General features: G+C 42.0%; 1 protein-coding gene across 5 annotated transcripts in view; it reads left to right on the top strand.

The window, feature by feature from the left end:
• shank1 (SH3 and multiple ankyrin repeat domains 1) overlaps positions 1-23,640 on the top strand; it is an 80,322-nt gene extending 56,682 nt beyond the window's left edge. For 3 of the 5 annotated variants that reach the window (XM_016676401.1, XM_016676402.1, XM_016676398.1), the window contains exons 16-27: positions 3,751-3,833; positions 3,932-4,056; positions 6,984-7,119; positions 7,205-7,285; positions 13,591-13,599; positions 13,813-13,839; positions 13,939-13,995; positions 14,139-14,254; positions 15,201-15,321; positions 17,165-20,615; positions 21,322-22,212; positions 22,978-23,640. In XM_016676401.1, the coding sequence (XP_016531887.1) occupies positions 3,751-3,833; positions 3,932-4,056; positions 6,984-7,119; positions 7,205-7,285; positions 13,591-13,599; positions 13,813-13,839; positions 13,939-13,995; positions 14,139-14,254; positions 15,201-15,321; positions 17,165-20,615; positions 21,322-22,212; positions 22,978-23,065 (5,185 nt within the window). In that variant the 3' untranslated portion in view covers positions 23,066-23,640. The remainder of the gene's footprint in view (positions 1-3,750; positions 3,834-3,931; positions 4,057-6,983; positions 7,120-7,204; positions 7,286-13,590; positions 13,600-13,812; positions 13,840-13,938; positions 13,996-14,138; positions 14,255-15,200; positions 15,322-17,164; positions 20,616-21,321; positions 22,213-22,977) is intronic. The other 2 variants (XM_016676400.1, XM_016676399.1) reach the window with 2 other exon arrangements.
• The last annotated feature ends 514 nt before the right edge of the window (positions 23,641-24,154 follow it).

Here is a 24,154-nt window from a genome sequence, read left to right as displayed (position 1 = left end):
TCAGCCACAGTCCTCTGCTCTCCTGTGAGAGCTTTGACCACATCATGTCTGGACGTTACAGATAACAATAGTCGCCCCACTGTTGCCACTTCAGCAGCTTTCTTCCTACATTGAGCAACATTTCAGACAAAAACATTTCAGACAAAAACATTTCAGACAAAAACATTTCAGACAAAAACATTTCAGACAAAACATTTCAGACAAAAAGAAAATTGGAATCAGCAGGTCAGGCTTTAAAGATCGGTAATCAGCGATCGGCAGAACTGTCCGCCTTTTTCTGACTTCTGAAAACAGTTCATTGTACCGGATTTTATTTAGGGGTATCTGAGTGAATCAAGGGTAATGAATGAAGTACAAACTTATTTTAAACATAAATTCACTTAAAATAAGACAAATTTAACTTAAAAGTAACTTTTCAGCAAAAAATAGGAGCCTGATTTGAGTAAATAATTCCTTAATATTAAAAAAAGACGTTTTAGATTATTTTATTTATAATTTTATAAATTATAAATGAAATAATCTGCCAGTGGAATTTGTACGTTTTCACCAATATTAAGGAATTATTTACTTAAAAACAAGCTCCTATTTCTTCCTGAAAAATTACTTGTAAGTTAATTTTGTTATTTCAAGTTTAATAAGATATTTTCACTAAAAATAGACAAAAAAATTACTTGATAAGATTGTGTTTTTGCAGTGCGGGTTGTGTTTTTGCAGTGCGGGTTGACTTCAGCACAATAATGAACTTAATCCTCCCAATTACATTTTTAAGATGAAAATTAAACATTTCACTGAGAACATGAAATAAATTCAGTCGCTGCTTGAGAGAGTTTCAGATCTGAGCCGCTGCAGCAGAAACGGACAAAAAGGGGGCAAGAATAACGCAGCTATGGCAGAGACGGAGTGTCTCTCTCAGCTCATAGGCAGAATCACACACTTAATAGAGTGAATGAAAAAGATCTCAGAGGAGGAAATGTGATTAGGGGGGAAACTAACTGATCAGAGAGGGATCAGAACGGAGGAGCAGCCTGGATGGGAACGAGAGGAAACGAGCGGCCTGAACAGATGGAGTGGGCTGGGACTATTTTGGTGCATGATGGGATTATCGGCATGTGGTTACAGTATGGTACAGCTGATACCATATATACATATATATATATATAATCACTTACTGATTTATATGTTCATTCATAACAAGAGAAGCTCAGATAGAGGCAGATAGAGATGCTGACCTGTAACAATAAGTCAATGAAAACTCTGTTATTTTACGTCTCAATAAGAGGATAATAGGAGCTGTTATTTACTAAAGTTACTAAAAAATAAAGCCAAAACTTAATGTGTGATATATTGATTGAGATTCTTTACAGAATAGAAAAAACATGTCATAGTTTCCCCTGGTGGTTGGTCGTGGCGTTGCAGCAGTCATCCAGCTTCCTGCTGTGTTTTTTAGTTAAAAAATGTTTAAAGTTGACAGGAAGTTTGAAAATATCACTAAGGCTACGTTCACACTGCAGCCTGAAGTGACCCAATTAGGATTTTTTTTTGTGAAATCTGATTTTTTATTTATTTTTTTGTATGGTCGGTCATGTTTCCAAATATATGTTAAATGTGTTCTCCAGTGTGAACTGCAAACGACCTGAAAGTGTCCCGTATGCCCAATAGAGGGCGCAATAACGACACACATAGAAAGTGTACTCAGTGTTTTACCAACCACCGTAAAAAACTAGAAGAAGAAGAAGTAGTCCTCAGTGTTTGCAGAAGTAAATGCAAACCATGCTAACGGTGGAGTATGCTTTGCAATTCTGAAGTTGTTGTCCAACCATAGCTAGCACTCTAACAACTTAATCCTCATTATCGTTCACCAGGGTTGTTACTTTTCTTCCCGCTAGATTAGTGATGTTTGTTGAATATCAATGACGTTCAGGTCACATGTGGAAAGATTGGATACGTATCAGATTTCCAAGTGAAAAAAAATCTGATCTGTGTTGTTCAGACTGTCATGTAAAGATCAAGTACAGGCCGCATTAAAGCAAAACAAAAATAAAAACTGGATTTGTGTAACGTCAGTGTGAACGCAGCTTAGGTCATTATGTGTTGTAGGAAAACATTATTAGCAATACCTAAATGCCAACTATATACAAACGAAGATTATAATACTCCTCAACAATATTATAAGCCTGGCAGCCTGCCAGGCTTATAATTACTATTGAGCAAACTCTTCATGGCAACTGAGTAGAAAATTTCCACCCAAACAACTCGGAGATTTTGGCATTAATTTTGCGTGTTTACGAGAAGAACTGGAATATTTTCTGATTTTAAAAAGTCGTACATAAAGGAGAAAAAATTACGTCCCGGTCCAGAGTGAATCCCACTTCTACAGAGGTGATTGTCCACAGCACAAAGTTTCACTCCCGACATCAGGAGCTTTGCTGTATCTGTTTCCCCACTTCTCCCTTTTTCTGTTTGAAACACTGTGAATAAACTCCACTAATCTCACAAACTTCTATTAAATAAGTAACTTCAAACTGCCTAGCGCGACCGCTGGAGGAGACATTTTATTTTTCCTTCTGCTGAAGAACATTAGCATGTTTCCGTTGAATAAATTCCCATGTCCTTACGCCGGTGACGCCTCCTTCTGGAGCTCAGTCGTTCGGTTAGCTCCACCTGTACGCCTGCAGCTCCTGCTCTGCTGTCGGTGACTAATAGTTCACCAGAACATCTCTTGGCTCGGCTCAGGACCTGCCCAACTTTCCCCGTGTCCAGTTCTAGCTGTTGCTGCGGCAACAAGCTGTACTGTATATAGCATTTCCTGCCGTCAGTTCTGTAAAAAAAAAAAAGCTGGCATTCAGGAGAGCATCAACATGTTATACAGTTTTTATTTCAGTCTTATTTAAGCTGCAGCTTGTTGCTGTAGTTTAGGCTGAATCTAACTGAGTTATTGTTGTTTTCACAATGCCGTCTTTGGTTTGTCAGATGACTAGAATGAGTAACAAACGCATAAAAAGAAATGCAAACATAGAAATGGCAATGTTTCAAATCATAATACAAGTGGGGATTTTTTAGTTTTTGTCAAATTTTAGAAAACCTGGAGATGCATCAGGCTTTAGTTTACTTTCTACTGTTTATCTAGTTTTCATTTATCTGACAGTTCTGGGAAACTTTAATGAAAAGATGTTTCTACTGGTTATAAAAGCTTGATTGTGTGAAGATGAACACTTTTTGTTGTGCTTAACTTTTTCAGCTGTAAAAAAAATTACTGGAAAGTCTCCATCTGCATTTCTAGGGCCACAAATAGTACTTTGGACCTCATTTTGGACCCCTGTGTTGAGTTCTGCTTCAGGTTGAATCCGATCACCCAGGCTTCTTTAGATTATATTTTACCAACTGCTAAATTAGTTTATTTTGTATCACAGCTATTATAATATGTTGTGATTGGACTAATTCAGATTTCTGTGTGAACAGGGTGGAGTAACTCAGCCACTGCATTTCTAAAAGACTCAACATTTTCCCTAAATGGTTTCATTGAAATCAAAGCTAAATATTTTCCACCACAAAGCTATTAGAAGTTTAATAGTTCAATAAAAACACTGATTTTCTTCTCAGTGTTTTTGGTGGAAAGAAGCAAAGGCATCCATTAAAAATCTGCTTTTTACTTGAAACTTGAACTTGAAGAACTTTCTAATTCTGCATTCCCTTTATTTTCTGTTTTGTAACATTTCTAACCGTCTGACTCATCTCCTCTCTCTGCGATAGCGACTACATAATCAAGGAGAAGACGGTGCTTCTGCAGAAAAAAGACAGCGAGGGATTCGGCTTCGTGCTGCGAGGGGCCAAAGGTAAGAAATCTGAGATGAACTCAGAGTTGTCACACTGATTCATGCTCTGTAATAACGTCGTTTAACGACCTGATCTTAATATTTCATGGTGTCCCCAGCTCAAACTCCCATTGAAGAGTTCACTCCCACTCCGGCCTTCCCGGCCCTGCAGTATTTGGAGTCAGTGGACGAGGGCGGCGTGGCGTGGAGAGCCGGTCTCAGGATGGGGGATTTCCTCATCGAGGTACAGCAATGACTTGGAACATTCAATAAATAAAATCAACATGGGAAGATTAACCCTTTATGCTTCCTTAAACAGGTTAGCATGGGTCTATGGGAGATACAAAACATGTTTTTATAGTTTTTGTACAAAATTGTTTCCGTCTGCTCAGTTCAGAATGAGCTGTTTTAGAGCCTTGTATATAGAGCTTCTCTGATCTAATATTTAAAGCTGCTGCTGGCCACCCCGCCCCCCCAACTCAACATTTACGCTCACTTGTCAAAATGGCTTCAAACAGATGCGCAGTAATGCATATGCACATGTTTGAAATGCAGAAGTAGAGCCTCCTGCACAACCAACAAGAATGCAACAAGTTGTATCTGGATGGTAAGTGAACAACAAAACACTTGTCTTTTCCAGCAGCCATTGTACAGCACATACATCAGTAAAACCAGCTGGTCAAATGCACTGGAGCTCGACTGAGGATGCTAGAAAATAGGCGGATCTCCACTGGGGTTGCTAGGTATTTGGCTGAGCTTATGAGGTTGCTAGGTAACAGGAAGTACCTGCCGATTTGTGACGCTACATTCCGGAGGTTTTTGAAACGGCTCATTTTCCAGACATGAAATATCATGAAACTAAAGTGCTTGGGTTGTCTTTAGAAGCAGTAGAAACTCAAATGGAAGGATAAAAACATGTGAAATGTGAATTTTTCATTAGTTACTTTCATTACGTCTCCTTGGACCTTCCATAAAAACTTTGGCAGGATGTAATAAAGAACCGACTGAAACCACAGTTTCAGTCGGTTTTTAGTACTAGGAATAGCTGACCCAACTGTTACTGATAAATATAAAAGAAAGCTTCACAGAAGGTTAACTTTGTGTGCAAGAAAATGTCTCCTTTAGCTTTAGTTTTTAAAAATAAAAGAAGTGACACCAAAACAGCTGGTAGTATTTTCAGGTCTTTTAGCTCTTTCTCTTTAGATTGGAAATTATGTGCTTCTTCAGAATTGGAATCATCTTTGTAGACCAAGATTTTGTGTCCAAGCAAAAATTTTGAGTTCAATGTCAAGCATTACAGACATTAGATATGAATATATAAACATTAGAGAAATTAAAGACCTTTTTTTTTTTTTTACATTTTCCACAAATATCAACATCCCATAGAAAATGTTTTATTACAAAACAACTCTGCAAGTATTTTTTTTTTGCTTTTAAAAGATCATGTAACTTTTGCAGCCTTAAAGTTTTCTTATCTGGACTGAGGGCAAAATGACTCTTTCGATTATGAAACGGGTGTAAGGACAAACTGTCACCAACATTTGTCTGAAGCAAGTTGCACCTCAACATTTCTGTAAAGTTATAATTCTGGCTGGATGTTGGGCCACTCTGACTGGCAGAATTAGTAGGACTCATTTGAACTGATTGGCTTCGTGGCAGGAGCCCAACTTTTAAGCATATGTGGCATACATTTTTAATAGAGATGAGATCCAGGCTTTGAGAAGGCCATTCAGGGAGTCTAATGTTAGCCTGGATGGTCCAGTTCTCATGTTGTCTTGTTGGAAAACCCAACTGTGTCAAAGTTTCAACAATTCAGCTGTTGATGTTGGATTAAGTTAAAGAATTTTAAGCTAATTGGCCTTTTTGTTATTAATGGACCAATGAAATCTGCTCTTTACTAGAGAATCCTTAAGGAAAGATCCAGAAAGGAGTTTAAAAAGGACATGTTTAAAAGGACTTCCATTTGGGTTTCTGTAGAATGTATAAACAGCCCAGCATCTTAAAATCTACCCATATGTTTTTTGGCAACAAGTTAATGTTTTTTGGTGTCTGGAAAAGGAGCCGTTTCAAAAATCTCTCAATTATAACGTCACAAATCAGCAGATGCTGCCCCTCACCTACCAGGTCCAGTGAAGCCCAACCCGTTACCTAGCAACCCCAGCGGAGTTCAGCCCGTTACCTAGCAACCTCAGCCGAGTTCAGCCCGTTACCTACTAACTTCAGCCGAGTTTCAGCATATTTGATCATCTGGTTTTATCGCTGTGTATGCGCTGTTCAATGGCTGCTGGAAAACACAAGCGTTTTGTTGTTGACTTACCATCCAAAAACCACTTGCTGCATTCTTATTGGTTGTGCAGGAGGCTCCACTTCTGCTTTTCAAACAGGTATAATTGTATAATTGTGCATCTGTTTGACGACATTTTCAGGTGCGTAGCCAGTAGCAGCTCATTCTGATTTATTATAATAACAATAACCATTTATTTAACCAGATAATAAACCTTGTTGAGATCTATAATATCTTTTCAAGAGGGAAACGGAAAGATAGCAGCACCGTTTTCAAATATCAACTTTGACATTCAGTCAGAGAAATTCATTTGTTTAATTTTAAAAGCAGCAAAGCATAAAACAGTAAAAACGGCTAATAAAACAGTAATGAACCTATTCTAACTGGGGGCGCACCAATTGCAGTTTTCTGGCCGATCACCGATTACCAATCTCTTCAAAATCTTGACGATTCCGATTTTGGCCGATACCAATATTTTGTCTAATATTGGTATTAGAAGAAAGGAAGAAAGTTGATGAGTTGCCAACAGTGAGATGACTGCAACATACAGACCTGATCCGGTGGGCCGGTCTGCTAGTCACACCCCTCTCACAGCACAGCAGAAGAAGATAGAAGTTGATTTAAATACCTTTGCTAAGGTTGATAAAATCGGTGGTTAAGATCGGCTTCACATGTAAAAATCGGCCCATCACCGATTTCCTAAAATTAAGGAAATCGGCACCGATAAATCTGCTGGCCGATAAATCGGTGCATCCCTAATTCCAACCTGTTCAAGGAAGTGTGCCAGGTCACCTTTAAGTTCAACTTTGGCCTAGTCAAAGTGACGGAACAGAGGGTTGAAGAATGATTCTGATCTTCATAAAGACTTCTCTCCGTCTGCGCCTCAGGTCAACGGTCAGAATGTCGTGAAGGTCGGCCACCGGCAGGTCGTCAACATGATCCGGCAGGGCGGCAACAGCCTCATGGTAAAGGTTGTCATGGTAACCCGCAACCCCGACATGGAGGAAGGCGCGCGGAAGAAAAGTAAGAGCCGCTGCAATCACTCACAATAACCGACAGCTCATCTGGAGCGGCTCGACCGACCGCAGCTGCCTTCTCCTCTCTCCAGTCCCTCAGCAGAGCAAGAGGCTGAGCACTCCAGCCATCGCCCTGCGCTCCAAATCAATGACTTCAGAGCTGGAGGAGATGGGTAAGAAACAGGCCCGAATTAGCTTCTTTTTTATTTTTTTGGCAGATAAAAGCAGGAGGATGAAGGAACATATTGCTATGGAGATGTAGAGGAAGAAGGCGGGAGCTTTGCTGGTTAGAAACAGACTCAGGTAATGAGGAGTGATGGAGGCAGTGTGAAGACGGAGACGCTGGGAGTGTGAAGAGAACTTGAGCGAGGGATAAATTTAGACGGCAGTTATTTAGTTGCAGGAACAAGACGGAGAAGGCTGGTGTTGGATGATGGTCTCAATGCGTTTCGCTGTGTTTTCAGAGGTGCCACAATGTCACTGCCAGCACTCCCGCTACAGGTAACCCCACCCAGAAACGTGTCGCCTTCCACCGTGTGATCCCTCTCTCACTCCCTGCTTCTTTTAACCTTTAACCTCCTGCACCTCCTGCTCCTCCCCGGCCCGTCAGCGTCTGAGGACGACCAAACTGTCACAAACACACCTGAGGAGAGGCTCCACACTGCAAAAACACAAAATATGACCGAGTATTTTGGTTTAGTGCCTAGTGTGAATATATCAATACACTTTGAATAGGCAGAGTTGAATAAAGTTTCCAAAAGTTGTACTCAAGTAACAGTAGCAATACTTCAACATGTTTTTACTCCAGTAATAGGTTAACTCAATTAAAAAAAAAAAATTACTCAAGTAAATGTAACTAATTTCTACCCAACTCTGCTTAGAAAACAACATATAGGAGCTTGCTTTATGTGGCATTTTTTCCATATTATAAGTAGGAATGCACGATATATTGGCACCAATATCAGTATCGGCCAATATTAGTCATTTTAACATGTCGTTATTGGGCCGATATTCACAACCGATACAGTTGCTTTCTTTCCCAAAGATGTCAAAACAGTTGAGAAATGCATATAATATTAGTAAATATTGGTTATCGACCAAAACAGCAATACTGATATTGGATATTATTGGCCCAAACTTTCATATCCTAATCATAAGCTCCACTGGCAGATTTTTTCATAATCTTTTCCTATAACTCGTGCTCAATTGATTAATCGGATTAATCGTGATTAATCGATTATTGAAATAATTGTCAACTAATTTAATAATTGATTAATTGTTAACTGGAGTAAACAGACTCAAAAAAAAGTAAATTTGCTGAAAGAACAACACACACACAGCTGCAATTAAGCAACAACTGTACAAAACAGATACTTTTTGGATTTAAGATTAAAAAACTAAGCTGTAGATTTCTTCTGGCAATTTTAACTTCACCTGATTCAAATTCTGAAAAAAACTCTCCTTTTTCTATCCAGCTATTAATTACTTGATCAGAAAATAGTCGACAGCTCAGCCAATCACTGTGTTAATGGTAAAAGCGTTTTATGAACTGCAGATGCGTCTTTTGCTACAAATAATCAAGACCTTTATCTTGTTGATATTTTTATTTTCTTATTTCAAAAATGAGCTTAAATTAATCTTTTAATTTATTTCTAATATTGTGTAAAAAGGCTTAAGTAAAATCTGCAGTGTGCCCATTTTTATTTATCTGATTAATAGATTAATCGTCTGAATAATTGATGAATCGATAACTAAAATAATCGCTACTTGCTGCCCTACTTATAATTAGCACTTTTTCGTCAATATTAAGGAATTATTGATTTAAAACGAGCTCTTATATGTTGCTGAAAAGTTACTTGTAAGTTTCTTATTTAAAGATATTTGCTCTAGAAACTAGACAAAATACTTGGTAAGGTTTTGTGGTTTTGCAGTGCACAAGGTGTCCAAACTGCTCCTTTTCCATTATAATCTTATGTTGAACATGTTTGTTAATTCCTCTGGAAGAAATCCCACCAAGAACAAAATTATTGAGATGAGTAATTTAACTTTGCTCCTGGTCTGTTCCTATGGCAACAGCAGTATCTCTATTTGAGGCAAAAATTGTGGGAGGAGAGTGCAAAGCAAGGGGTCAACGCCCCCACTCGCAGATCATAGTGTCTGCCAATGTTTTAATTGTGGATCGCTTGAATCTTCTGGTGTTTACCGCTTCTGCTGGGTGGATCTGGGCATGCTCAGTGAGCGCCTGATGATTAACAGGCGAACAGAGATAAACAGAGAGTCAGTCAGCTGGCCTTTCACAACTCCTGACATTAAAACTTAAAGGGGTAGTTAAAGACTTTTTGAATGTGAGGTTCTGTTAAAAGGTTGTGAACAGTTAAATACATAAGCAACATTTTCAATTAAAGACCCATTTTTCCTGCTTAATTGTTGAATAAATATGCATATGAGCTCAACAACAAAGATATTTATTGTTTACGTCACTCAGCCATCAGATTGGAGCAAAGTGCTAATAAACACATTCAGATTTCCAAGTGTTTCAGGAACTTTTTTAGGAATGTGGACTGCTGACGCTGACATTAGCATTAGCATCTGTGCTAGCTACTATATGTTTAGGGTTGAGATGCTATTTTAGCCTTGAATATCTTCGCTGGTATGCTAACTCCTTTTAGCACTGCTTGAACACAACAATAGTCTTTTTTAGTATCCAATCAGATCAGTTTTTAAAGCGAAAATTAACCCCCTCTTTGTAAAGAGAGGCTCTAATGTAGCTTGTGTGTCAGATTTACGGTCGTACAGAAACAAAATGCAAAGGTCCGGTTTGGGACTTTTGTATAAAAACAAAAAAAATGTAATTAATCATGAGCATTTTTACTGTGCGTTAAAATCCCGACCCTATCTAATATTTTACCAACAACAGAATTTGAGAACAGAAAAAAATAACCCGAGCAAATGCAAAAAAACTGTTTTAAATGATGATTAGGGAAATTAAGCAAGCTAAGGGAAAAAAGTAACTTTCCCTTGTTTCATGTCGTCTTTGCAGAATTTTTTTAGTCACAAGGAAAGGTTTTTGAACATAGATGTCCCTTTTTTCAGTTTATGCATCTGCACCTCAATCAGATATTTAAGAAAATAACACTGAAGGTAAACTCTGTGTCCAGGATGTGTGGGGTCTGCAGAGATGTCCCACCTACTAACAGTATTAATTACAGTTAATTTATGATTTAACAGGAGGTCTGTGGCACCATATCCTTTTTTTCTTTTACAAATTAAATAATTTAAAAACTACATTTGTGGATTTACTGAAATTATTGAAAAAGACTTAAGTGTGTTTTCAATAAAAAACTATCAAGAAGTGGCAAATTATCTTACAAAGAAGCGAAAGATTAATTATATTAAATGTTGCATCATTAGTGATTAATGAAGCATGCACTGAAATAAGCTTTTAACTGCAACTGTCTAACAATAATGAAAATAATCATTTAAATCTTTTAAAAGTTCATAAATCAGAGGGTTTCTGAGGTTGAAGTTTATCAGGAGGCTGCTTTTGTACAAAATAATGTTAATATATATTAAATAAAAATGTCCGGTAATGTTCTGCAGGTAAGATATTAACCACTACTACCCCTTCAACAGAATCTCGCTTCAGAAATCCAGCGCTACCACTTTAAGATGAACCTTTGACCTAATTGTTTTCCTCTTCTTACCTGCCTTCTCTTGGTGTTGTGACCTCACCTGACCTGCAGCAAAGCATGAACACAGCCACAGGTTTCCTGAACTCCACCAAACCCCGTTCTCACCACGTACTCCCTGAATTGTCCACATAAATTATTCACAGGTTCAGGACAAAGTCCTGCTCAGAACCTTCTGACAAAAACTTTATTAAGCCTCTACTGAACCGGGTCGTTTTATTGTCTTCTGAAGAGGTTTTTATTTGGACTTAGTCTGCTTTTTCAGAAATTATCCATCCAGTTTTAATGTAAACAACACTTTTTTCTTTCATATGCTAACTGAAGATTCATATGAAATTACCATATAAAACAAATATAACTGCAGTGTATTATCTAATCTGACATTTTTCAGAAGGAGTGACCGAAATCCTGACTTTATTGCTCAAAATTGACTAAAATTTGTTCATGTTTTTTCCAGTCAACACCTAAAGAAATTGCAACACGAGTCCAAACTCAAAATATTTTTTACGTTTTGGGTCTATAATCCCTTTCCAATAACAAATCTGACTACTTTATTTGTTTATTTGAATTATTACATGTTTAGCTGGTAAAAGAACATTTAATTTTTACCCTTGAATCGTTTTCACTTGACAATTTTGGCCCATTTGACCAAAAGTTTATGGGTTAGTTTTGTCTCATTCCAAGTTTACTAAGATATCTGCTCTAGAAACAGAACGAAAAATACTTGGTGAGATTTTTTGCTCTCCTATTATTAATCTGTTAGTCAGAAACCATTCAACAGATCAGCCCTGAGCTGTATTGATAAACTTTTCACATGTTGATGTTAGAAGTGTCTAAGTGAAATGATTCACTTAGGGAATCATTTGCCTAAGTGAATCATTTAGGCAAATGATTCACCAACTCATTTGCCTAAAATGTTGAGTAAAATATTTATTTCCTCATTTAAAAAGGGAATTTAAGTGTTTATTTGCATCTTTAACGTGTTTTTTATATTGTATAAAAAGACTTAAGTGGTTAAATGAAAAATCTGCAGAATGTGATAATTTATCAGATTAATCGATTAAAGAATGGAATAATTGATTACTAAAATAATCGTTGTGCGCTGCTTTGTCTTGGTCCAAAACATAAAATCCTGATTCTATCAGGTTTGTAGTTGAGGAAAAATAATATAGCAGTGTATAGGTTTATTTGTGCAAAACACTAAAAAGTACATTTTTGCAAAGAAATGTGAATCTAAGTATGCATTTCAAATAATTGAGCCTAATTTGCGAGACAAAGTGAGGCTTGTTTTGTTCCTTGAATCAAGGTGAAAAGAGCAGGCTGTGTGACGATCCCCGTCAGCCGCTGCCATATGCTGATTCTGATGCTAATGAATTAATTTAGTTGTTCAGCTTTCTCACCTCTGTGATTGCTGCAGTGTCCCAGTTCACCTGTAAGTCATGCAGCAAGAGAACCAGAACATTAAAATGGAGATGATCCTGCAGCATCTCCAAACCGGCTGTAGTTTCTAGGAAAATGTTGCTTGGAGTAGCAATAAAACGTGAAAACCAAACTGCTGTCACACACGTGAACGTGAGGGTGACCTCAAATTCTTCCTCTCCACTCCTTTCTGCACTCCTCTTTTCACACCAGAGTGAAGATGGCACCAATCCAAGTTAAACAAAGGTTTTTTATTTGTGGCTCTCTCACTTTAGAGACACTAATAAATGTTTCCAGAGGTCGTCTAAGGTCAACCAGCCTGTCCATATTTACAAAATCAAGAAAATTTGGTGTGAATCAACTGTGCTACAAATATTTTAGACACAAATCAATTTTGTTTTTTGTGCAGGGTACAGCATGTAACTTTTATTTTAAAAAAAGTTTTTACATATTTGTTAAAACTCTTGACAAAACTGGTCCTTAAAAAAAACCCTGTGAAAAAATGTATTTTCTCCTCCTCCTCCATGAGCTGCTTTTACCGTCTGAAGAAATACACAGCTCTCGACCAAAAACAACCAATCAGAGCCAGGAGGCGGGTCTTAGCGTTGTCAGTCAACTCATGTACTCACTGCTAAATGTGCTAATTTAGCAGTATCTGTAATTAACTTACAGATTCAGGGAAATCGTTTATTCGTCGTCATCGGTGGCTACGCTAACTACACCACTGGCTATGCTAGCAGAGAGCAAGAGGCACACAGAGGGATGATGGACAGCGCTAAGACCCGCCTCCTGGCTCTGATTGGTTGTTTCTAGATAACACTGCGAGAAGACAAAGGAGCTTGATTTTTGTTCCCATAGATTATCTCTTACTATCACAATAGTGATACTCTCATAAAAAAATATATATATATATTTTTATAAAAGTTAAACACTGGAGCTTTTTTAACTCTTAAATGTGAAACTGTTTTTTATCTTAAAAATTATAACTATTACATTTGATTTTGTATATGTGGACAGGCTGGTTGATGTTGGATGACCTCAGGAAACATTTAAAAAAATCTTTAAAACATGTTTATTTTAAAGGTAATTCTTTAAATTAAATTTTTAAAAAGTGTTTTTATCTTTATAACATCACAAACAGCTGACTCCATATTTCATCATGTAAATGTGGACAAGCTGGTTGACCTTTGATGACCTTATGAAACATTATTTTAGTGAAATTTCAGCTCCACAAAAGTTTCACAGAAACGTATTTTAATTTGAAGAACCTGTCCAACTTCCCTCTGGTTCTGTTCGCTGGGTTAACCACTAACTCTGTTTTTCCTCTCTCTCTCGCTGCCGCGGCCAATGGGATCGTAACCGTCTGACAGTGGAGAGAGGTGGGAACCCGTACCGCTGTGAACGCGCAGCATATGCGTCTGCAGCCTATTTACTGTAACATGAGTGTGCGTGCTTGTGCTGCGTGGGTGTGATTGTGCGTTTTTCACGGGGTGACTCAGTCCGTTCGGCTCTGGGGAATATGATTAGTATGCGCTGTAACGACGCACTTTCACTCCTGCCAAAACTTAAGTCTCCTTTTGTCCTCCTTCCAGCTGCTACCCCTTGGAAAAAAAAATCAGGTACGCTCCGGTGCCTTCCCCCGGTTAACGATGACGCCTCTTTATCTGTCCAAAATGACTCGGCACTCTCACCGGCCTCATTTCCTTCCTCTCTCCTAGAGTTCGAATCCTCACAAGTTTCAGAGAAGAAGAGGACAGTCTATCAGATGGCTTTGAGTAAGGATTCTTCTCCCATCATCCGTTTTGTCGTCTTTTCCTCCACGCTTCTACCTGTTTTATAGCTGTCCGTTTTTCCGTTTCATCTCCGTTTGTCTCTTCTGTCTCTCTATTTTGCTTCTTTACTCCTTTTCCCCTCTCAGATAAACTCGATGAAATTCTTGCAGCAGCTCAGCAGACAATCAGCACCAACGAGGCGTCCGGGACACGGGGACAGGGGCCGAAGAGGGACCGGGGAAGAAGTTTCTACGGCAACGAGGTTTGCATCGCGACATCAATTTAAAAAAATGAAATCGCTGCTCTTTGGATCTGAACTGCCAAACTTTACGTATGAAATTCATCTGAAATGTTTGCACTTTTTCAGATGAAGTAGAGAAAAAAACTGATTGTAATTTGTGTTTCTGAAACGAATCCCTAATTCTGTAAGCACGTCTGCTGCTTTGCAGACTTAAATTTCAAAGCAAGTCACAAAAGAATGAGACGATTGCGAAAAGGAAAAATGCAACTAAAAAGAAATCACAATTTAGGAGCAGCAGATTTAGGGTGAGGATGGATGGATGGATGGACATATGAACGGATGGATGGATGTTTTAAGTAAAGCTTCATTCATTGTCTTAAATCAGGGGTCCCCAAACTACGGCCCGCGGGCCGGATCCGGCTCGCCACGTCATTTGGTCCGGCCCCCTGAGCAATGCCGGATCTGGCCCGCCTCCTCATACCAGAGAGCATTCAGTGTTTTTTTTCATATATTGTATTTTCGGTTTATATGTGGATTTTTCTTCAACCACCAGGGGGCTCTTGAGCAGATGTGAAACTAATTTTCCCTCAATGGAATATATACTAGTCAGTCCCAGTCACAGTTTCACTCACGGTTTTTTCCATTTGCATTCTGGGTAAAAATCTATCTAAAAGCGCGAATGTATCGTCGCGCCCCCATTCCCCCCCCCGGACAAGAATTTTCCAAGGTTTCTTTCTCGAAAAACTAAGACCGGCCCCCGACCAGAGAAAGGAACAGCTATGTGGCCCTCGCAGGAAAAAGTTTGGGGACCCCTGTCTTAAATGTTAAACCTGGTTGCTTATGAGTTCTAGCAGCCGTTAGCGATCACTAGCATTTTTTAGTGTTTCCTCGCGGTTGCTAACGGTCGCTAGCATTTGCTAACGGTTGCTAGCGGAAACGCTCCAACTCATGTCGTGTGTCATTGCAGCCCAGCTACGCGGACCAGCCTGGGATGGGGATGATGTCGGGTCTGGGACTGGGCTACGAGCGAGGCCAGTACGGCCCGGGTCACGGCCCTCCGCACGGTATTATGCGGCAGAAATCCATCGGTGAGGTTGTCTGTTTCTTCCGTCTGCCCCTCGTCCGCCTGTCTGTCCGTCCTCTGGTCCAGTAGACTCTGACTCTGTCTTGTCTGTGGCCCACAGTATGTACTTCACCTGTATCTGTACGAAATCCTTTAGTCGTTATCTGGTCTGTTTCCCAGTTCTGTTTGTGTGTACGGATTATTTACGAGTAGTCAACATGTGAATCAGGAAGTCGCACATCACTGAATAAATCCCAGCAGGTTGCAGATAAATTTGACTTCACAATATTTTATCGCATCTTTAGCAATCCTGCATCCTCTTATATACCCAAAATGCAGAGGTGGGTAGTAACTAGTTACATTTACTTAGTTACTGTAGTAACTTTTTGATATAAAATTACTTTTAGGAGTATTTTTCCTACAGTACTTTTTATTTTTAGTTGAATAATATTTGTAAAGCATCTTACTTGGGTAACATTTCTGGACTGAGTAACTTCATTACTGCCTGTAAGTATTAGTTTCATTGTTTTTTGGGGGTTTTTTGCTTCCTGAATCAGTTATTTTTTTGTTATATTTTTATTTGTATTGTTTCCCTGTTAGTATTTAAACTGCTACAATATGGAGATAAATTTTGTCTCTGTCTGATTACATAATTCTTAAATATCAGACGTTATGATCCGTTACTCTGTCCTTGAGTAAAAACATGCTGCAGTAGTGCTACTTTTACTTGTGTACCGTTTTTGGGTACTCTGCCCACCTCCGCCAAAATGTGACAGTTTTTTTTCATGTGATGTTTGAAATTTTTAGTTGTAAGCAACAATATAATTTCAGCAGTAATAAAATAAAACACAACATCAAGGACTTACTCATGGAAAAGTGATGAGATGTTGGAGAAATCAATATAAGGTTTGGTTGTTTTGAGTTATGGTGTAAATCAGCCCTGAATTTTTCACCTAGCAACTTTTCAATCACTCCTACGACTGAGTTAGAAGTAAGATGCTGACCCTTCATAACTGAAATGAAAAGTACTTTCCAAGCACTTTTACACACACAATTCCTTTCAAAAGTATTCTTTATAAGTCTTAAATTTGAGCTAGTGAATCCTACAAACCTCCTGTTTTCCACTTCACAATTATGCCCTATTTTGTGTTTGTGTGTCACATAAAATCAGAATAAATGCATTGAGGTTTGTGGTTACAACATAATAAAATAGTAAATATCACAGCAACGCACTGTAGTTGTCTGCTTCCATGTGAACAACAAATCATATTTTACCATTTAACGCTGCTATTTAGGCCTGGCATGGTAACATATTTTGCTGGACAATAAATTGTGCCAGAAGTTATTGTATAAACGATAATATTGTTGTTTTAAGGCCATTTTCATGCAATATAAAGGTAATGGCATAATAATGCAGGAAGGAAGATCAATAAACTTTAAATTTTAGTGAACATTTAACACTGGAACTGGAGAACATTTTAAATATCCAAAACAAATAAACAAAACAATAAATAAAATGAATAATGAATCTTACGTAAGCAAACTCGTCTTTCAAAAAAAGCACCAAACTAAAGAACCGGTAGAAAGAGAAAATTGATAAATAATGCAAATGAAAATGATTGAGTCTGTTTTTAATTATCATGCGAATAATTGATATACTGTTTATTGCAACAGGCTGAGTGTTGACTCACTTTTTGTTGAGGAAAAGTATCACTGATTGATTTACATTCTTCTAACTGAGGAACTGAGGACAGACTTTCTTGGGCAGGCAGATTCAGACAGACACTCACGACTTTACTTATCCAACACTTTTTTTGTTTAATAGCTGTTAATTTTCTGGATTGTTGTTTGTGAATCCTGCACTGCAGGCGTGCCTGAGGAGGAGAAGCAGTTCCTCCATCCTCCTGCAATGAAGTTTGCGCGGAGTCTGTCGGTGCCTGGTCCGGACGATATCCCTCCTCCTCCCACCACGGCTCCACCGGAGCCCCCATTCTCCTCCGCTCCACCACTTGGTTGGAGAACAAAGTTGTCCCAGCAGCCCTCTGTCTCCGTGTCCCAGTCAACATCCAGCTCTGCGCACTACCAGCCCTTCTCCCAGCCAGGGCACCTGAGCCAGGGTGGCAGGGAGAGGGCAGGTGGTCCCACCTCCGGCCCAGCAGCAGACCACGCCACACCGTACGTTCACGCATCTGCCCATACAGCTCAGAGTAGGACTGCGTCGCGAAAGGTTGCCTATACTGGGGAGCCTGTTGGAGCTGGGATTGGGGCCGGCACAGGCACTAAACCAGCAGGCCTGAGGAGAGGCTACAGCACAGCCGTACCCCCGTCCAGCATTGCTACTGTAATGCCCCAGCAACAACAGACTACCCAGAGTCAACCCCAGCGGGCAGACCGCAGCACACCTGGAGCAGGTGGCCCTAAAGGTGGGGCCAGGAGAGGCAAGGGCCCTCTGGTGAAGCAATCCAAGATAGAGGAGCTGCGTCTAGGCCAGGGAAGCCTAGGGAGCAAAGACTCGGTGGAGAAAAGCTCCATTCCTATCCCCACCATCATTGTCAAAGCTCCCTCAACCAGCAGCAGTGGACGGAGCAGCCAGGGCAGCAGCGTGGAGGCTGACGTCCCCACGTCAGGGGAGATGGGTGACACAAAAATGCCTCACGGCCCTCCTCCGTCCACTCCTGCTCCACAGCCACCTGCTCCACCTTCCATTCCAGCACCACCACCTCCATCTTTGCCTTCTATTAGAGCCCAGGATAATCTGGACTTTACCAGCCAGTTCGGGGCCGCCATTGTTGGTGCGGCTCGCCGAGACAGGGAGAGATTCCTCGAAGCCCGACGCAAGAGTGCCTCCTTGTTCATGTCTGCTGAGGAGGATCTGAGTATTGGGATGAGCGAAGCGCTAGGAGGAGTTTCAAGAACTCAGGTGTCTCAGCAGCAGCTAAACACTCAGCCTGAAAGCTCGTCAACACGATTGCGCCCTTCCAAGTCAATTGATGAGGGCATGTTTTCTGCAGACACCTTTATCCAACACACCCGGAGTATGCCTCCAGCCTTCGGCCTACCGGAGTACTCCTCTACGGCCCTGGATTATCAGCCCAAATCTGTGCCTGCTGATCTGTACACAGCAGCAGGTCGACAGCCAGCGCCCTCCTCCAACACCACTTTTATTCATCCTCTTACTGGGAAGGCGCTCGACCCCACATCACCTCTGGGCCTCGCCCTGGCTGCCAGGGAGCGTGCTCTGAGGGATGACAGCAGGATAAGGAGGGGAACGGAGCACCTCTTCACCCGCCAGATGTCGAGCGTCGTGTTCCCTTCGTCTGCTGTCACCTCTCAGCCAGTTTCATCCACGACGCAGTCTTCGAGCTCTTACCTGGTGACCTCCTCTTCTCTGGCAGCTACCACACCCACAGTCGGTCGCCCACCCTCACCCAGAATCCTCCGGGGAGTAGGGAGTACTTGGGGGGAAGAAGGTGGGGAGCGGGAGCGGGAAGGGGGAGGCGCTCGCGAGGGTCTTAGAGTTCGGTTCTCGGAGGACAAAACTGTCCACACACACCACTATCAGTCTCAGCCATATCAGCCGTCTTACAAAGAGCGGGAGAGGTCGCGGGAACGGGAGAGAGACCACTCGAGGGAGAGGGACATGAGGAGGGCAGAGCAGGCTGCTGAGAGTGGGCCCCCGCAGCCCCGAAGACCCTCTTTTCTCAGGATGGAAAGTCAAGCCGATGCCTATATGCTGTCTCTCACCCCTCCCTCTCCTCCACCAACCATTACCCAGCAGGCTTCTGGAAGCACAGGGAGCGGTATGATGATCCTTCCTCCTCCTGCCCCTTCAGTTGACGCAGACGATGAATTTGTTTATGCAGACCCCCTCCCTCCTCCGTTAGAGTTTGCAAACAGCTTCGACAGAGGGGGATCAGGATACTCGCAACACGCGATGCTTTCCAACAGCCTGATCCATCGGCAACAGCAAGTCCCTCCCCCACCGCCTCCTCCACCGCCTCCGCCGCCCCCGCCACCTCCTCCCCCTCCTCAGAAAGAGCATTATATAGGTGGTTTTCCTGCCCACACACCTCTGCCCTCTCCCCAGGCAGGAGACTCCACTGCATCCAGCCTCACGTCGTATGACAGCGAAGTGGCAAATCTTACTCAGTCTGCACCTTCCCCTTCACAGACATCACCAAATCCTCCACCCCCTTCCTCACCCTCAACTCTTCAGCCAGCCATGGGTCTTCCTCCTCCCCCTGCAGTCTCACCTCCACCTCCCCCTGGAGCCGGTTCCTACCACAGACCCTTTTCAATGTCTCACCACCTTTACAACAGCACTCATGCATCCGGGCGATCCTCACCAACACCTCCCCAGCATGCAGTTGCACCACCTCCAGCTTACCGAGGTCCCCCAGCTCCATCCTCCACTGCTGCCACGTCCGTCCCACATAGGGGCACCGCCTCCCACGCAACGACCGCTAGCTGTGCTGCTACAACCACCACTGCTGCCACAACAAGCACCTCCACTCAGCTTCATCAAGATCGAACACACCCTGCTCATTCGACATACTCCACTACCATCACAGGACGGACAGGCGAGCACCATCGTCCTCATCCCACTGCCAAAAAAGGAGAGTCCCAGGAAACGGTTGTGGACTCTGGGATTGAGGAACTGGATAGCCGCAGTAGCAGCGACCATCACCTGGACAGCATTTTGGGCCTAAGTGGGGCTGGTGTCCGAGGAGATAGACTGGATCGGGGAGAGAGACTCGGGGTTGGAGGTCCAGGGCGAATGGGAGGAGGCGCAGGAGAAACAGAACGAGGAGGAGTGGACTTTCTGGAGTCATACATGAGCTACCTGGATGGGCAAACCTTTGAGATGCAGAATGCGACGGCGGCAGCTTCCACCTACCCAAAAACCAGCAGGTTTAGAGAAGGTAGCTGCGCTGGTGACTCGCATCGACAGACCAGCACCGCCCCTGCATCCTACCACTCCCACAGGCAAAGAGATGGGCAGGTAGAGGATGACGTAGAGGAGGGACTCGGAGATGACGAGAGTGGTCAAGACGGGTACGGGATGAGGGACATGCAGAATTTGTGCCGTCCCACGTCTCCGTACTTTGAGAGGCCGCGCACTCCTGAGATGAGACCCCTGTGGGGCGACGGTCAGATGAGCGGTGATATGGGGAGCCAGTCCGGGTCGCTTTTAGAGGGGAAGAAGATTTACCCCCCTGCATCCAGTATGAAGCCAAGCATTATCACTGAGCTGAGCAGCAAATTGCAGCAAAGAAGTAAAGACAGCTGGAGCAGCCACAGACCACTGAGCAGACACAGGTTGGTAACGTCGTCATATCACATTACTGTTAGCATCGTCACTGCTTCTTCGGATTTCTAGAGATTCTCCTTTCCAATAGATAATTGGTATCTTAGGTATATCTAGAATATGTGATATCACATTCCTTACAGAAACTCGGACTGTATTAAGCAATTACTGCGGCTCGTATATTAATCGAGAGAGTGCATAGCTCTGATTGGCGCCACATAGCCGTTTATTCGCGAGCCTTCGAATGTAGCATGGCTAGCGGTAAAACACACTTCTCTCAGTCAATAAATGCACTGTTGTAATTTCTTTATACACTCCTCCGGTTTTTGGCAGGTATGTGATGTCATGAAAATGCATCTTGGGAAGTTAAAATGTCTTGGCACAATGCTACTTGATAATATATTGGCTGGCATTTGCAAAGCAGCCAATCCAGGAGCGCCATTTGCTTTCCTTTGGCCTGATTGGTTGTAGCTCCTAAATAGACTCCATTGTGTTTATTAATGCATATTAATGTATATTTGCTGTTTGAACTTTTAAAACAGGCAGCTATGAGCGATTTTAGAAGGGATCTCAACTATTTGTGGATTTTAGCTATAGGCAGGCGGCTGTGGTACCTTTCCAACACCTTTAATAACATAAATATTCTGGAATTCATCTCACTGCTGTCTGATCTCTGGGTTAGTTTTGTGTTATCTTTTTTTCTGCTTCTGTTCACAGATTCTCTGAAGACTCCGCCTCCGCTCTGAGCCCGCCCTCAGTCCGCTCCCAGTCTCCATCTCCAATCTCTTTATCGCAGCCGTCTTTATCGCCGTCCCCAACCCCGGCCTCCCAGTACCCAAACTGGGGACGTTCCCCATCTCCTCAGCCTCCAGCCGCATCTCAACCTCCGCGCTCACATTCTCCGTTGTCCCCGACGTCGTACTCCCCTTACCCTACGTCTCCCAAGCACAGACCCGTGTACCGGACCAAAGCGCTGGAATTCCAGTTCATCCCCAGTAGAGAGTCCCGCAAAGCAGAATCACACATCCTCCAGCGCCGACGAGCTCCGAGTCCGCTCATCTCCCAAACAGAGAGGCCCAAAGTGGCCCCACCCCGCCCGTCGTCGCTTCCCCTTCTCCCCACTTCACCCCTGTACAGTGCCATCTACGACCTCCGCGGTTCAATCACCCCACCGTCACCTGGGAATCCTCTTGGAGACCCTTACTTCTCACCCTCTCCTCCCCTTTTTGCCCCCTCTGGAGCCCCTCCACCTCCAAACTCCACCTTAGTAGTGTCGCGATCCCTTTCTCCGACTCATTTTCTGTCCGGGACGTCGTCTCCGCCCCTGCACCCCCACCCGCCGCCTACCTGCCTGAGTTACCCCCACTTACCGCCGCCTTCCCCCACAAAGCCTTTCGCTTCCAAGCCGCTGCCCTACTGGACCAAGTACGATGTTGCAGACTGGCTGGCGTACCTCAACCTTGGCGAGCATAGAGAACGGTTTCTTGATAACGAGATTGATGGCACCCATTTACCCTCTTTGACCAAGGAAGACTATCTGGATCTAGGGGTGACGAGAGTAGGACACAGAATGAACATAGAGCGAGCCCTAAGGAGTGTAATGGACAGGTAAGGTTACGCCTGTCTGTCTGGAGTAGAGATGCACTGATCCAATATTAATATCTTTATCCTAATATTGTATCCCTAGACTGGGTAGACAATGTGCCTGATCCATAAGGGCATATCTATTCAGTCTAGTTCTATGCGTTATGCTCTGAATAACGTAATGCTTTATTAGACCTGCCACAATAAGGATTTTTCTGGATGATAAATTGTCCCAGAAGTCATCGCGATAAACTATAATTTTGTTGTTTTGAGACCATTTTCAAGTAATATAATTGTAATAACGGCATAATAACACCAGACAACATTCTCAAAGATCAATTAACTTTAAATTCTGACGGAATCCGTTTCAATGGGAGAAAGCCAAATCGGAGCAGAAGAGAGATGATAATCAGAGTAGCATGGAAAGGCAATGGCCAATTTTAAGGGGCAACACAAGATCAATCGATTGGCTGCAAATGGCTCCCAGGCTTCACTTTGAACACCCATACTGTAAACAATTGAGCACCAAAAATAATTTAAACTATTAGAATCTAAGATTAGTCAAAAAACCTTTAATTGTTTCATGTGTTTGTTTTTATTTATTCTGCCCTAATCTCCCAAGGAAAAGGGAAAATCCATTTAGTACTTTGGATTTATTTTCACAGATAAACAGCGCCCTCTTCCTGTTAGTGTTGAAATTCATTCTGTAGAAGATGTATGTTTCCCTTTTTTCTTTCAGTCCCTGTTCTAGGATGAAATGTATTTTGTTCTGTCTCTCTCTGTCCTCAGGTTGTCCAGCAGCCCGTTCCCCATTTCTGTCCTCTCTCCTCGGGAAGGGCAGCCTGAGAGGAGGAGGGACGACGGGAGTCGGAGCTGAGGCCGCGAAGGAGGAACAGGGAGGGGCTGAAGTCCATGTCGGAGGATTCACACAGATTTCACACGGAAAAAAAGAAGAGGATGAAGAGCTGATGATCTGTAAACCCGCCGGCTGGTGCTCCTTGATTTACATCCATCCAAACACAACCACAGCAACACAATCTAACTAAACCTCCTCTCAGTGAATACACGAGGGTCTTTATGGCAGCAAATTTCAGATTTATTAACTAGAACAATCACAAAGCAGAGGGTGCATTCGGTAGGGCTGCAGAGGCGAGTCCTAACAGCTGATTGGTTGTTTTTGTTCAGGTTTGAAGCTGAGAGGATTCAGATTTTAGCTTCCTGTGAGGAACATGTCTGTGTGTCAGAACGTAGAAAGGTGTTTTTTAAAGAGCGAGGCTCCGTGTGCTTTATTTCACCGTAGAGTCATGGTAAAAACTAAACACACCCTTTTATTTTAAATGTCAGGGGATAAAATAAGTGATCTGGTCTTTACCAAGTTAAAATCTGCAGTTTTCTCCTCGGTTATTAACAACTTCCACCGCTCTGCTAGCACAAAATTTCCAAACACATGTAGGTTCATTTCCTTTGCGGCCTTCTCGTTTCCAAAAAACAATATTCCAACAAAGGCCGTGGGTGTTAACAGGTGGTTTTTGATTTGAACGCACTTCCGACTTAATTTGTTTGAAAAAATATATTCTTTATTTCTTGTAAAAATAGCGACAAAATAATTACCAAAAATGTCCTACAACTTAGTCAAAAATGAAAGTAAGTATGATGTTTCAAGTACAAAAAAATGAAAAGTGAAAGTGGTCAAAAAATCATTTACAAAAAACCTCCCATCCACACACCAAACATTTGCCAAACAATCGCTCCACTCAGCACCCGGTGTGTTTTAATTACTCAAATTAATGGGAGGGTCTAACCAATTACCAACATAATCTAATCAATTCAAATATACAAATTAACTACAGATTTTGGATCTAAACTTAACTTAAATAAATTCTAAACTTCCCAAAATAGAAAACTAAATTAGTAGAAGTTTCAAGTTGCAAACATTACATAAATGGCCACCACACTTTCTACATTT

Source organism: Poecilia formosa, unplaced genomic scaffold (genome assembly GCF_000485575.1).
Source record: "Poecilia formosa unplaced genomic scaffold, Poecilia_formosa-5.1.2 Scaffold134, whole genome shotgun sequence".
NCBI classification, from domain to species: domain Eukaryota; kingdom Metazoa; phylum Chordata; class Actinopteri; order Cyprinodontiformes; family Poeciliidae; genus Poecilia; species Poecilia formosa.
This window is presented reverse-complemented; position numbering and strand designations above follow the sequence as displayed.